At 46.3% G+C, this 14,752-nt stretch overlaps 2 protein-coding genes across 2 annotated transcripts in view; both read left to right on the top strand.

Moving 5' to 3' along the window:
• Positions 1-2,705: 2,705 nt before the first annotated feature.
• On the top strand, positions 2,706-4,538 carry rbm43 (RNA binding motif protein 43; the record flags this gene model as incomplete). The annotated part of the gene is made up of 3 exons (XM_079749567.1): positions 2,706-2,895; positions 2,996-3,087; positions 3,216-4,538. The coding sequence occupies 3 exons, from the start codon at positions 2,706-2,708 to the stop codon at positions 4,536-4,538; spliced, it is 1,605 nt and encodes a 534-aa protein (XP_079605693.1).
• Positions 4,539-10,987: 6,449 nt separating this feature from the next.
• myo1g (myosin IG) overlaps positions 10,988-14,752 on the top strand; it is a gene marked incomplete at its 3' end in the record, with an annotated part of 36,411 nt that continues 32,646 nt past the window's right edge. The window contains exons 1-3 of the mRNA XM_079749344.1: positions 10,988-11,225; positions 13,894-14,102; positions 14,156-14,209. Coding sequence (XP_079605470.1) covers positions 11,131-11,225; positions 13,894-14,102; positions 14,156-14,209 — 358 coding nt within the window. The 5' untranslated portion in view covers positions 10,988-11,130. The remainder of the gene's footprint in view (positions 11,226-13,893; positions 14,103-14,155; positions 14,210-14,752) is intronic.

The raw sequence follows: 14,752 nt of genomic DNA, 5'->3' as shown, positions 1-14,752 counted from the left end.
TTGCCCTTCTAATAGCATCTATTTTCCATCCATATGTTCTCTATTTTGGCTTGGTTCGCTGTATGACATTATGAAGGAATATATCGAAGATGTATACTAGGTGGTCTTTAAAATGATGTGAATATCCAAGTCTTCTGACCTAAATCTAAACCCCCTTTGGTCACAATCGTCATCCTTCTTTCTAAGCTAATGCAAACAAAATCACTTGTCACTAGTATGACAACGGGCTGAGTTCACTCTATTTTGCATTGATGGTTCCTGAGTGGTACCCGTCAAAACGCAGACCGTTTCCAGCGAGGCCCGGCCTGTTGTGGACCTGTCCTTTCCTACCGTCTCTGCTAGAGCGAACTGAGGCCGTTTGAGGCCCGGCAGTGTCTTCAGTACACAGCAGGGTTAAGATAAACCTCAGACATGGATACTCTTGGAGAGAACTCCTCTCAGAGCGGTGGGTTTTCTTGTGCTGGATGGTTCCCTAGATTTAACGATAGTGTTCTTCTCCAGGATCATGGATGACTCTGCTGACCGTTCTGTTGGTGACCCGGAGTAAACAGGCTGAACATGTGGAACCGGTTGACCTTGCCAAATATGAAACGTATTGGACGTTATCATGCAACTCCTAAGATGTGAGACATTGAACGAGATTGTAAGCTTGTAATTTGGACATAAAATGCCCCTCGTGCTTGCTTTAATGTTTACCGTTTTGGATCGCTTCCATGTTTGACCTTATTTGGAAATGTCAAAGATGTTTACTAGATGATCTGTAAAATTATATGAACGTGTAATGCTTCTGACCTAAATCTAAACCCCTCTGGTCACAATCATAATCCTTCTTCTAAGCTAATTCAACCAAACAAAACCGGTCACTAGTATGACAACGGGCCGAGTTTAGTTGATGTTTGGATCGGCTGTACCCGACTGGTACCAGTTAACCGCAGACCGTTTCCAGCGAGGCCCGGCCTGTCGTGGCCCTGTCCTTTCCTACCGTCTCTGCTAGAGCGACCCGAGGCCGTTTGAGGCCCAGCTGTGTCCTCTGCACAGCGGGGTTAAGATAAACCTCAGACATGGATACTCAAAGTGTTGGGGGTTTTGTGCTGGATGGTGCTATAGATTTAAGGGTAAATGTATAGATAAATCTGAAACGCAACCAACCCAATTAAAAGGCCCTGTGCTGAAACCAATAAGGATGGGTCGGTTGGTGCGGTCCGCTGGGTCGAACCATTGGGGGGGGGGGGGGAGCACTCTTGTGTGAGGCCGTCGCATGGTTGGAAAATAACAAATATACATCACACCTGGTGGTAAAACGGGGGTCCATGTAATATTGAAAAGATTGAGGGTAACATGTTAAAACGGGGTCAGCATGTGTGATACAAAGTTTTAGATGGTAAAAATGTTTCAATTTTGTTTCAGAATCAGAGCCGTTGGCGTACGGGTCGAGGGCACTGGCGGCTTCATGGAGCTCGGAGGAGATGATACACCCCCGCCTGGGGTGTTAGCTGAGCTTGAGTGGTGAACAACCTCTGATGCCGAGTTTGAAATGTGGTGTAAAGGGGAGGAGGAGGAGTTTGTATGATTACCTCGTGATTTGGTTTCCTCTAGGGCAGGGCTGCCCAATTTGGGGCCCGATTTTATTTGGCCCGCGCCTTACCCACTGTATATATTGTTTACTGCCATCAGCGCTCGGAATCTGCGCTCGCTCTCATTGAATATTTATTGGTGCACTTCTATTCCTGACCCTAGAATAACATTGTGATACATTGATGGTAGGGTGGCGCTGTTGAGCTCCTATCCTGTTCAGACGCCTCCCACATATTTGACTAAATATACTGAAAATTTTAAATTTTGGCCCACGAGCCTCCCCACGATTACATTTTGGCCCTCCACTGGGAAGAATTTGGGCCCCCCTGCTCTAGGGGCTCATTGTTCCTTCACACCAAAGAACCGGCATGCCACCTTGGTTAACTGTCCTGCCATTACGTGAACAAGGCCTCAGCATTACAGCTGGGTTAGCTGCGCTGAACAGACGAGTTAAAGGCAAAGGACATTTATTCCAACCAAATGTGTTTTCTATTGAAATAAAGATTTAACAAAAATAATATGTTGGAAGTTTTTATTTGAGTTACATAAACAACTAATGCACTGCACCCATATGATATTCTGGTTACATTTTTTATAAATCTGATTGATGGCTTACTTTTTGGTTCTTTCAGTCACATTTATTGGGGTATAATATATCAAAATTGAATTACCAGTGCATCACGTGAACGTTCAGGGACTACACATCCCCATATCCTTCCGGGTGTAGCTGCACGACCCAGATTGCAATGGTTTCGACGATAGGACGTTGAGAAGGCGTGGATTATATAACACTCACCATCAATTACGCTTCCGTTTTCGATGGCGCGATTTATCAAAGTGGAGAAGGCACCTAACATGTTAAAGACTAGTGCGACGGTGACCTAATGCATTCCGAAGATTACATATATTGTTTAATGAACCAGATCCTTTGTCCACAAAGCAGTCGAAACTCTCTCAAAATTTGTTTGCCTCTGATCTGAAACTTCTCCTTGTAGGACACCACGAAGTAGGCCTAGCATGCTGACATTTGTGATGTAACTTTTTTGGAGGGTAAGCGATCGTTTAAACAGCTTATTCCATGCACTGAGTTTACTTTCGCTTTCGACCAGTGAAGTTCGGCTGGTGTAAACATGGCGGTGGAGAAGAAGGGGGTCGGGGTGGAGGTGCTGGGGGTCCCGAACTTGTTGCCCAATGATCGGACGATCGATAAACTCCTGATCCACTTCCTGAGACCACGGAACGGAGGTGGAGAGGTGCGGCGGGTCATCTACCCGACGAGTGTACCCGGGCAAGCCCTGGTCATATACGACGAACCAGACGGTAGGTCGACTAGAACAAATGAAATACGTGTTCGCTCGGTTAGGATAGTGGACAAATATTGTAGACTTGTTTACAAACAAAGTTGTATTCCCCCCTACAGACGCTTCACGCGTCCTACAAAAGCGCCGCCATGAACTGGAATTTGGGGACCGAAAATTTCCTGTGGAGGTGAAACCTGTCGACAGACCCGAGGTAATTCATAACCACAATCACATTGTAATGTTTTAACACACTTTGAGATGTTAGGGAGTGTGTGTGTGTGTGTGCAAGACACGTTTTAATCAGTGAGTGTGCTACTGTTTGTGTTTACCTTGTATAAGCTTGACCTGCCAGTGGAGGCCACCCTGAACATAAGCATGATCGATGATAAGAAGGCTCTGAGTCGACTTATGCGCGTGCATGGCCTTGAAATCATCAGCGGTCGAGGCGGCCAGGTACGAGTCAAGGGCTCCATGATGATGCTGAGGACGTTCAAGGCCGAAATCCAGAAGCTGCTGGAAGCAAAGACCTCAAACCTGACCCGACCCTCTTCATCCTCATCCTCAACCTCACTGGGACAAAGTATGTCGCCCCCTGGTGCCGAGTCCAGGAACTCCACCAGTGGCACCTCAGTGCAAGCTCAACAAAACCAATGGAGATCCACAGACTCACGTTCCTTTGATAGCCCTTCCCCTACCCCCTCTTCCTCCAGAACCTCCTCCTTACCAGTGATTGGTCCAGGAGACAGTAGGCACCCGCCTCCTAAGAATCCGCCCACTGAGACCATCGTCTTGTCCTCAGACGTGTTGGACTACGCCCAGCGCCTCAAAAAGCTCGGCATGGACGACATCCTGGCGATCCATGCCGTCGAGATGGAGGCGGTTGCCATAGATACAGAAGTGAGCGGCGTCTCTGTAACGGGGTGGGGCGCACAAGACGCCACGGCCGATCTCAACCGATTTTTGTCCAACCTCGAAACCACGCTACACGTCCGCAAGATTCACCTGAGCAACCTCAACCATGAAGTCCAGGTGAGCATCGGCAAGCGCATCCAGGAGCTGAAACACTTTTATCCGTCGGTGCTCATCCGACAGATGGGCGAAGCCATCCACCTGATTGGACCGCGGTCGTCCTGTGATGAGCTGAAGGAGACGGTCATGCAGCCGAGGCCTGTGGAGTGGCAGCCGCTGGAGTCTGGAAGGAGAACGGGGAGGAGTCAGGAGGAGAAAAGGAGTCAGGAGAAGGAAAGGAGTCCGGAGAAGGGAAGGAGTCGGGAGAAGGAAAGGAGTCGGGAGAAGGAAAGGAGTCAGGAAAGATCGACCACGTCAAAGAGGCGGAGCCAATCCGTGCCGAGAAATATGACGGGGAGAAGAGATGAGCTTGAGGGCGCGGCTACGACTAAGCTAGCTTCGCTGTCTTCCCTCTATGGCGGCCATTCTTGGCAGAGTGCCAGGGACCAAGGAGACCAAGGCGCCGTTCGAACACCAGAGGTCAGAGGTCTAAGGGGAAGGAGCAACTCCCTGACTAGGACCAGGGCTAAGCCAGAAAAGACGACCAACCACGTGAGCCCGGAGAAAACAAACTCAAAACCTGCAACGGGTCCAGTTATAAAGCCCTCCTTAATGCCTCCCTTAAAAATGGGTAAAAAAGGATTTCAGTGTTAGAGGTTAAATCTTGTCAAATTGTTCTTAGGCATGATTGTATCATAATGGTTCATGTTCCAGTGTTTAAGTATGTCTTGGTTCTGTATCCTTCCATCGGCGGTTTGGTTGTGTTATTGATATTGAAGTAGCCTAGCATGAATGTGAAGATATTCCGTTTGTAAATTGTACCTAGCATACTGTAATTTAATTTTTTATAATCTACACTTTTCATTCTACATTCACATGTTGTAGGGGTATGGAATCAATGCACTGAATCACCATATACTCATTCGTTCCACACCACCAGATACAAATACAATCACTTGTCATTAAGAGAGGGTCCAGTTAAAATGCTTTAACATTCAGCAAATAACATAATTTGCCATTAAACATTTAAAATGACATAATCAACTTTATTGACTGTGCTAATCATTTTAAACTCTTTTAATACAGGAGCCTTGGTTTTACGTATTGCATCACGTCGAATGCAACTCCCAATTACCACCACTAGGGGGAGACATTGGCAAGAGCTCAGACACGGTCTACTCGTTTACCACAGTAATGCGTGATGTAGGATGCAATTCCATATGGGGTCAGAACAGTCTCATTAATAATGAATGCACAGAGAAGGATTCACAAATGCATTTTGTGATTTATATATAAATTACTCTCTTCTCACAAAAACATTTCAATGCACACACAAATGGATATCGGTATGTATAAATGTAAAATAAATCCATAATCAAAAATAAGTTTCACACGTATTTATATTTGGATTTTTGAGACTCTCCTGATGTGGCTCGATTCACAAATGCATTTTTTTCAACAAGGAACTCTCTGTAGCCAATCAGATGCCTCCCTCGTTTTCAGCCAATCACATGACTGCAGTCCCGACCTCCCGAAGAATAAGTCCAGCCTCCGAGCCTCCCGGTTCCCTCGGTCAAATGTCTATGGGAAATATCGGGGCTTTTGAATGATCGTACATAACAATCTCTAGGTGGCGAAGAAGTCAAAGCTGCGTCACGTTTTGAACTACACACTTTTCCCATCTAGTTTCGACTGGGTTTGGGATTGTCGGTGCCGTTAAAGTAGTAAACGGCACCGACAATCTAAAAACCCAGTCACTGCAGTCATGTGATTGGCTGAAAACGAGGGAAGCATCTGATTGGCTACAGATAGTTCCTTGTTGAAAAAAATGCATTTGTAAATCCAGCCACGTCAGGAGAGTCTCAAAAATCCACTTATAAATACAGACCAGTTCACACACAAATGCCAACAAGTTTACAAATGAAAAGCGTCTTGTAAATTCAGGTTTAACAGTTTGCATATAAATGTAACAACATCCAAATACATTTTGAGGAAAATTGCTAATATTTTTTTAATTAATATATTTATGGATTTATATTACATTTATTTAAAACAAGACACATTTGTGTGTGGATCAGAAATGTGTTTGTGAAACTTATTTTTGTTTATTTTACATTTATACATACTGATATCCATTTGTGTGTGCATTGAAATGTATTTGTGAGAAGAGAGTAATTTATATATAAATCACAAAATACAATTGTGAATCCTTCTCTGTGCATTCATTATTAATGAGACTGTTCTGCCCCATAATTCCACACCATACCTATTATATTCATCAGCATTATTGTTGAAAAGCGTATTTCTGACAAAGAGTTTTGTGAAAGTAACAATACCCAGTGAAACCTGTCTAACCTGTCAGCTTCTAACCTGTCGACGATAGGACGTTGAAAAGGCGTGGATTATAAAACACTCTCCATAAATTACACACTTTCGTTTTCGATGGCGCGTCTTATCAAAGTGGAGAAGGCACCTGCCATGTTATTAACGACTAGTGCTACGGTGACGTAATGCATTCCGAATATTACATAGATTTTTTAATGAACCAGATCCTTTGTCCACAAAGAGCAGTCAAAACTCTCTCGAAACTTGTTTGCCTCTGATCTGAAACTTCTCCTTGTAGGACACCACGAAGTAGGCCTAGCATGGTAACATTTGTTTGTTTGTTTTTTTATGGGTAAGCGATCGTTTAAACAGCTTATTCCATGAACTTAGTTAAATTTCGCTTTCGACCAGTGAAGTTCGGCTGGTGTAAACATGGCGGTGGAGAAGAAAGGGGTCGGGGTGGAGGTGCTGGGGGTCCCGAACTTGTTGCCCAATGATCGGACGATCGATAAACTCCTGATCCACTTCCTGAGACCACGGAACGGAGGTGGGGAGGTGCGGCGGGTCATCTACCCGACGAGTGTACCCGGGCAAGCCCTGGTCATATACGACGAACCAGACGGTAGGTCGACTAGAACAAATGAAATACGTGTTCGCTCGGTTAGGATATTGGATCATAAAGGACAAATATTGTAGACTTGTTTACAAACAAAGTTGTATTCCCCCCTACAGACGCTTCACGCGTCCTACAAAAGCGCCGCCATGAACTAGAATTTGGGGACCGAAAATTTCCTGTTGAGGTGAAACCTGTCGACAGACCCGAGGTAATTCATAACCACAATCACATTGTAATGTTTTAACACACTTTGAGATGTTAGGGAGTGTGTGTGTGTGTGTGTGTGTGTGTGTGTGTGTGTTTGTGTGTGTGTGTGCGCGTGCAAGACACGTTTAATCAGTGTGTGTGCTACTGTTTGTGTTTACCTTGTATAAGCATGACCTGCCATTGGAGGCCACCCTGAACATAAGCATGATCGATGATAAGAAGGCTCTGAATCGACTTATGAGCTTGCATGGCCTTGAAATCATCAGCGATCGAGGCGGCCTGGTACGAGTCAAGGGCTCCATGATGATGCTGAGGTCGTTCAAGGCCGAAACCCAGAAGCTGTTGGAAGCAAAGACCTCAAACCTGACCCGACCCTCCTCATCCTCATCCTCATCCTCATCCTCACTGGGACAAAGTATGTCGCCCCCTGGTGCCGATTCCAGGAACTCCACCAATTGCAGCTCAGCGCAAGCTCAACAAAACCACCAGAGATCCACAGACCCACGTTCCTTTGATAGCCCTTTCCCTTACTCCTCTTCCTCCAGAACCTCCTCCTTATCAGCGATTGGTCCAGTAGACAGTAGGCAACAAAACCACCGGAGATCCACAGACCCATGTTCCTTTCATACATACATTTAGGGCATTTAGCAGACGCTTTTATCCAAAGCGACTTACAATAAGTGCATTTGTTACAATAAGTACATTTGTCATAAGAAGTGAAACAATATATCGCTGTCGGTACAGTAAAGATGTTCACAGAACCAAGTGCAAGTATTACAATCGCTAGGCTAACCCATTCCCCGTGTAAAGCAGCGATAGCAGCTACTGTAGATGCTACACAATTAAGTACCTTGAATAAGTGCAATGTACAAGTGCCAGGACGTACAACATTCAATGGTGGCTGTGCATTGGTTTCTATGCAGAGTCGAGGTGAACTCTGGACAGGTGAGTTTTGAGTCTTTTGCGGAAGCCCTTTGATAGCCCTTCCCCTACCCCCTCTACCTCCATATCCCCCTTCTCCTTACCAGTGATTGGTCCAGGAGACAGTAGGCACCCGCCTCCCAAGAAACCGCCCACTGAGTCCTTCGTCGTGTCCTAAGACGTGCTGGACTACGTCCAGCGCTTCAAAAAGCTCGGCATGGACGACATCCTGACGCACCATGGCGTTGAGATGGACGTGGTTCCCATGGATACCGACGTGAGTAGGGTCGTAGTAGCGGGGTGGGGTGCACTAGACGCCACGGCCGAGCTCCAACGACTTTTTGTCCGATATCGGACCCAAGCTACGCGCCTGTCAGATTCGGCTCAGTGACCTCGACCACGAAGTCCAGGTGGGCATCGGCAAGCGCATCCAGGAGCTGAAACACTTTTATCCGTCGGTGCTCATCCGACAGATGGGCGGAGCCATCCCCCTGATTGGACCGCGGCCGTCCTGTGACGAGCTGAAGGGGAGGGTCATGCAGCCGAGGCCTGTGGAGCGGCAGCCGCTGGAGTCTGGAAGGAGAACGGGGAGGAGTCAGGAGGAGGAAAGGCGATCCGTGCCGAGAGGTATGTCAGAAGTGAGGAGAAGAGAAGAGCTAGAGTGCGAGGCAACAGCTGAGCTAGCTCCGCTGTCTTCCATCGATGGCGGCCGTTCTTGGCAGAGAGCCAGGGACCAAGGAGACCAAGGCGCCGCTCGGACACCAGAGGTCAGAGGTCAGAGGTCAAAGGTCAGAGGCGGAGTGGCCATCGGGAAGGTCGGGAGGTTTCCCGGTGGGACTTCCACGCCCCCCCCGTCAACATATCTGCGCAGGGGTCTGGTACGGTCAACTCCCGGTATGAAAAAGGACCCGACTCCGCCCCCTGGACAAAGGGGAAGGAGCAACTCCCTGACTAGGACCAGCGCTAAGCCAGAAGGGACGACCAACCACGTGAGCCCGGAGAGAACAAACTCAAAACCCGCCATGGGTCCAGTTATAAAGCCCACCTTAACGTCTCACTTAAAAACGGTTAAAAAACTATTTCAGTTTTAGAGGTTAAATCTTGTATTCTTGTTCTTAGCCATGATTGTATCATTATGGTTCATGTTCCAGTGATTAAGTGTGTCTTGGTTCTGTATCCTTCCATCGGCGGTTTGGTTACGCTATTGAAATTGAAGTATCGTGATTTTCAAGGTAATCAGTTTGTAAATTGTTCATTGTCTTTTCTTTGTTCATGTTATTGCTTTTTTAGGTTCAGGTTACCTAGTTTAATGTAATTTAATTCTTATGTAATCTTCACTTTTCATTCTACATTCAGACATTGTAAGGGTATGGAATCAATGCACTGAATCACCATGTACTCATTTATTCCACACCACCAGATTACAAATACAATCACTTTTCATTACGAGAGGGTCTAATTAAAATACTTTAACATTCAGCGAATAACATAATTTGCCATTAAACCTTTAAATTGACCTAATCAAACTGTATTGACTCTGTTTCTCATTTTAAATTGTTTTAATACAGGAGACTTGGTTTTACATATTCTATCACGTCGAATGCAACTCCCAATTACCACCACTAGGGGGAGGCACTGGCAAGAGCTCAGACACGGTCTACTCGTTTACCACAGTAATGCATGCTGTAGGATGCAATTCCACACCATACCTATTATATGCATCAGCATTATTGTTGAAAAGCGTGTTTCTGACAAAGAGTTTTGTGAAGTAACAATACCCAGCGAAACCTGTCTAAGCATGGGGAACTCTAGACCTAAACGTTCGTCTAAAATGTGAATACACCGGTACATTGGACAAACCACACAAAAAGTAGGTTATTTTCAATGCAGGAAGACGACGTCCACCTTGAAAGAGGAAGCAGATGTTAGACAGATCTGTCCTATTTTAGGCAGTCTAGGGATCATAAGATGGACTCAGCTTCTAGTTACAGTAAATAGCAGTTCTATATATCCTACGAACGCTTTAAACATTCAATATGACGTGTTGTCATAAGTGGAATAAAAAACATTTTAGAAGGGGGTTAGTACGACATCCTTAATTTACACACGTTATAAATATGGTCTTTACCCATCACTCATTTCACTGTGAAACGCTGGAGAAAGTACCCTGATAGAATTGACAGAGGGAGAACTCAAACTTTATGATGATAAAACTCAGCCCTGCGGGCTAAAAGTAGACCATGTTTCAAACTGGGAGGAAAAACAACTTGTGGACACCGGAAGGTTAGTATTTTCACTTCCAACACGGAACACGTTTATATCCCTCACCAACCTGATAACATGTTGGAAAACCTGTTGCTGAATTGTTTATCTCCTTGCTGATTGCATCCATAATAAGCCGATCCCATGTTCAGCTCTGAGGTAAAAACTATGGCTCAGTAAAAACTACACCATAAACAGGGTTAAACGTTGTCGCTGCATACAAACCCCTAAGGGAAGTTACGAATTAAATTCGAATTCAGACAGGAAATGCCACCATTCTTCCCAGGAGATAAGGACATTTAATGACCTGGTTCTGACAAAGTCCATAAGCTATGTGGTTCTGGGAATGTCCAGAACTTAAGTCAGTAAGGTCTGAAATTCAAATAAGCAAATAAGCAAAAATAAAACAATACAGTCATCAAAGTTTTCAGAAGGTTCACACAAGTAACTTCTGCCCCTGCAGGAAGTGAGAGAGAAGGAGGGTGAAGGGACAGATTGACCGAATGAGAAAGAGAGAGAGAGACAGAGACAGAGGACCATAATGCAGGAACATAACCCTTCCTCTAATCATAGTTCCACGTATTGACACAGACGTGCACGCGCTCACACAGAGGGCCGGACGGGGTGACGTGCTGTAGCACGCTAACCACAGGCTCTCCGTTTCTTCACTGAGCACACCCAAGAATCCAGTGGAAGCGTCATCTACGCCACTCCCCTGTACTGACATGCACCATCTCAGCCGACGCTCGCACACTCTCGCCACTACCGGGTCGCGGGGTGGAGAAGGCTGCACCTCCTGTGAACGCTCTCTTGCTCCCTCCTGCTCTGCTGAAAGCAGATTTGTGTGTGTGTGTGTGGGGGGGGGGATTCTTGTGTGAGTGAGTGTGTGTCGGTGTGCTGATTGATGTGTGAGGAATGGCAGAGCTGGAGGCCTTGGAGTTTGGGAAGTCCGACTTTGTTCTGTTGGACGAAGTCAACATGGAGCAGTTCATGGAGAACCTCAAGTTGAGGTGAGGAGGAGGAGGGCTGGGTCCGAGGAGCAGAGCTGGATGGGAGAAGGAGGAGGAGGGCTGGGTGGGAGGTGGGGGAGGAGGGCTGTGTGGGAGGTGGAGGAGGAGGGCTGGGTTGGGGTAACACCACACCAGAACCTCACTGAGAAGGAGAGATGCGTGGTTTTGCATCGTCTCCTTTGGGTTGGCTGGAGATGTAACAGTACATTGTAGGTGGTAGTTTCAGTCAATGATGTATGACTCACCTTTACTAAATACAAGGTTGGTAAGGGTCACTTATAACCTTGTTTTTTAGATTCCTATGCACTCAAACTTGGTTTTTCTGAAACGTTTTTTTGTACGTTCTCCAGTATTTATGCACTGTACATTCAGCCTAACTTGTAAATCACCTTGGATCAAAGCATCTGCTAAATGTAACAACTTATTTACTGTCTACTACTTTCTCACTAAACTGACGATTGTTGGTTTGTCCGAAGCCGGTCGCAGTGAATCGACTTAGTTGAGTTGAGTCTGGAGCTGGATGCAGTGGTGTTGGTTAGTGAAGGAAGTATGTACCTCCAGAGAATGGGAGCATGCAGTTCACGTGACTGCTATCTCTGCTCTGAACACTTAAAATCAGCTTAGGAGGAAGGTGTGTCAGCAGGACATCTCCGCTTGACTCATTGCTGTACGAGAAATTGAACTGAAGGGCACACACTCACACAGTGTCGTTTGACTTTCAACTTTCCCGCTCGTTCTCTGTAGATGGCAGTATGACTGGTTGGGGGTTTAGTGGCTTCAAGTTATGTCTAGAGATGCAGGCGGTCACACGCGAAATGTGTATCAGTGTTGCATCCGACCTCGGGACAGGATGGGATCCACAGCAGCGCCTTTCTAGATTACTGACATTTACTTTAACACCTCTCTGTCATTCTTTCTGTGACGCGTTTGTGTGGGCTGTCAGTGAATCATGTTACCCACCCTTTCCTACTCCGGGTGTGGTGTCAACATTTGTGTGTGTGTGTCTTCCTTTTTGTGTGTGCGTGAGTCTTCTTGCAGTGTGTGCATGTGTGTGTGTGCATATGTGTGGCCGTGCATCTGTGTTTGTGCACACACCTACATGCAAGTGTGTGCATATTTGTGTGTGTGTATGGCTGTGTGAGATGTTGCACTCTGTATCTTAGTTGCCAGACAGCCCTCCCCCCACCTTCCCCTCATTCTCACTTCCTCCCTTCATGTCGTCACATCGGAGCAGGCGATAAGTTCTACAGAAACCCATTTTAACAAAACTGGAGGCGTCCCGTGGTGCTGTTTTCCTTTCCTGTTCAGAGCTCTTTATGAACCAACACAAACCAAACGCAACATACTACTCCATACCGGTATCTATACCAGCACATACTCCATACCGGCATCTATACCAGCACATACTCTATACCAGCACATACTGTATACCAGCACATACTGTATACCAGCACATACTGTATACCAGCACATACTCCATACCAGTACATACTGTATACCAGCACATACTTCATACCAACTCCATATCAGCACATACTCTATACCAGAACAAAGACAGATAGACTCCAATCATCACCCTTGCAAGCTGTCTGTGAACCATATGTTTCTCAGAAGGACTCTACCAGATCACACTCCTTGATGAGCACAATGGAAGTGTGTGAACTGATATGAAAATAACACGATCAATGTAATCCTTATCCAGTGTCACGCACCCTGCTGCTAGTATTTCATATTAGCATACCCATAGGAAGGTGGACATAATATTCATGTCCTTTTGATTTGGTCGTCATACATGTCTTGCCATCTACTGTGCTGAGATTTGAGATTAAAAAGTGTGTATTGGCCCTCCCTGAGATTGGCTGCCAATATCTTTATTCGACTTATATGGTCCGGTGTCAAACCCTTAGCTGTACGATGAACACAGCAGCCTCAGACCACAGTTGTACTTCCTATTTTCGATACTCGCACTTGTGTCACTTCCTGTCCTGCAGGGCGGATCAGGTCTTGGTTAACCATGGCGTTTTGAATGCATCTTCTTTTTCTCTGACAACCATTGACACTCAATACTCTCTACATACTGAAAAACATAGGGGAGTCAGGTTAGTGGCTATGGGGTTGAATCCAAGCCAAAAGGTACTAGGTTTGATCGCTGATGTCTGCAGTCTACCTGTAAGGATCCTAACAGGTAGACTACCTGTAAGGATCACCTACCTGCTCCTTCATGACATGTCTCTGTATTCACGGTGTAACCCCAACCTGCTCCTTAATGACCTGTCTCTGTATTCACTGTCTAACCCCTACCTTCTCCTTAATGACCTGTCTCTGTATTCACTGTCTAACCCCAACCTGCTCCTTAATGACCTGTCTCTGTATTCACTGTCTAACCCCAACCTGTTCCTCAATAACCTGTCTCTGTATGCACCGTCTCACCCCGACATACATTCACTGTAAGTCCCCAAAGATAGATATACAGATAGATGAATCAGTTCTCTTTTTCTTTACTAAATAGTAAAAAAAAACAACAACACCAAAACCAAAACAGTCCGTCCTTGACCTTCTCTACTCGAGAATTTTATATTGACCAACCCCAATTACTCAATCCCCCCAATCGTCAGAGTACCCATTCCCCTCTCTCTCTCTCCGGCCATCTCCCGCTGTGCCGGGGCAGGTTCGAAATGGGTCGGATCTACACCTTCATCGGGGAGGTGGTGGTCTCCGTCAACCCCTACCGGGAGATGGACATCTACGGCAAAGAGGCCATCAGCGCCTACCGTGGGCGAGAGCTCTACGAGAACCCGCCGCACCTCTACGCAGTGGCGGACGCCGCCTACAAGGCCATGAAGAGACGGGCCAAGGACACCTGCATCGTCATCTCAGGTGAGACTAGTGGGTGGGGAGACCCGCTAAAGGCACCTGCATCGTCATCTCAGGTGAGGCTAGGTGGATGAGAGACCAGCTAAAGGACACCTGCATCGTCATCTCAGGTGAGACTAGGCGGAGGAGAGACCAGCTAAAGGCACCTGCATCGTTATATCAGGTGAGAACAGTGGTGAGACCAGCAAAGGACACCTGTATCGTCATCTCAGGTGACACCAGCTAAAGGCTAACGCATCGTGATGTCAGGTGAGACCAGCTAAAGGCGAATGCATCGTCACATCAGGTGAGACCAGCTAAAGGCTAATGCATCGTCACATCAGGTGACACCAGCTAAAGGCTAATGCATCGTGATATCAGGTGACACCAGCTAAAGGCTAATGCATTGTCACATCAGGTGAGACCAGCCAAAGGCTAATGCATCCTCATATGAGGCCTTGGACTTCAAACCCAAGAGAGGTTCTGGGTGGAAACCCCTATGTCCACAGTCTGCCTGTTGGCATGCTTGAGCAAGGTGCCCCCTTAACCCATACCTGCTTGTTAATGAGATGTATCTACAAGTCACTTTGGAGGAAAGTTTGCAAATAGGTTCCCATCTCATCCCTTTCTAGATCCTTCTATGTAGCATCTCTGCTCGCTTCTAGCTTCTTCTA

The sequence above is a fragment of the Pollachius pollachius genome (assembly GCF_949987615.1).
Source record: "Pollachius pollachius genome assembly, chromosome: 13".
Taxonomy (NCBI): domain Eukaryota; kingdom Metazoa; phylum Chordata; class Actinopteri; order Gadiformes; family Gadidae; genus Pollachius; species Pollachius pollachius.
Note: the sequence above shows the minus strand (reverse complement) of the source record. Positions and strands in the feature narration are given on the sequence as shown.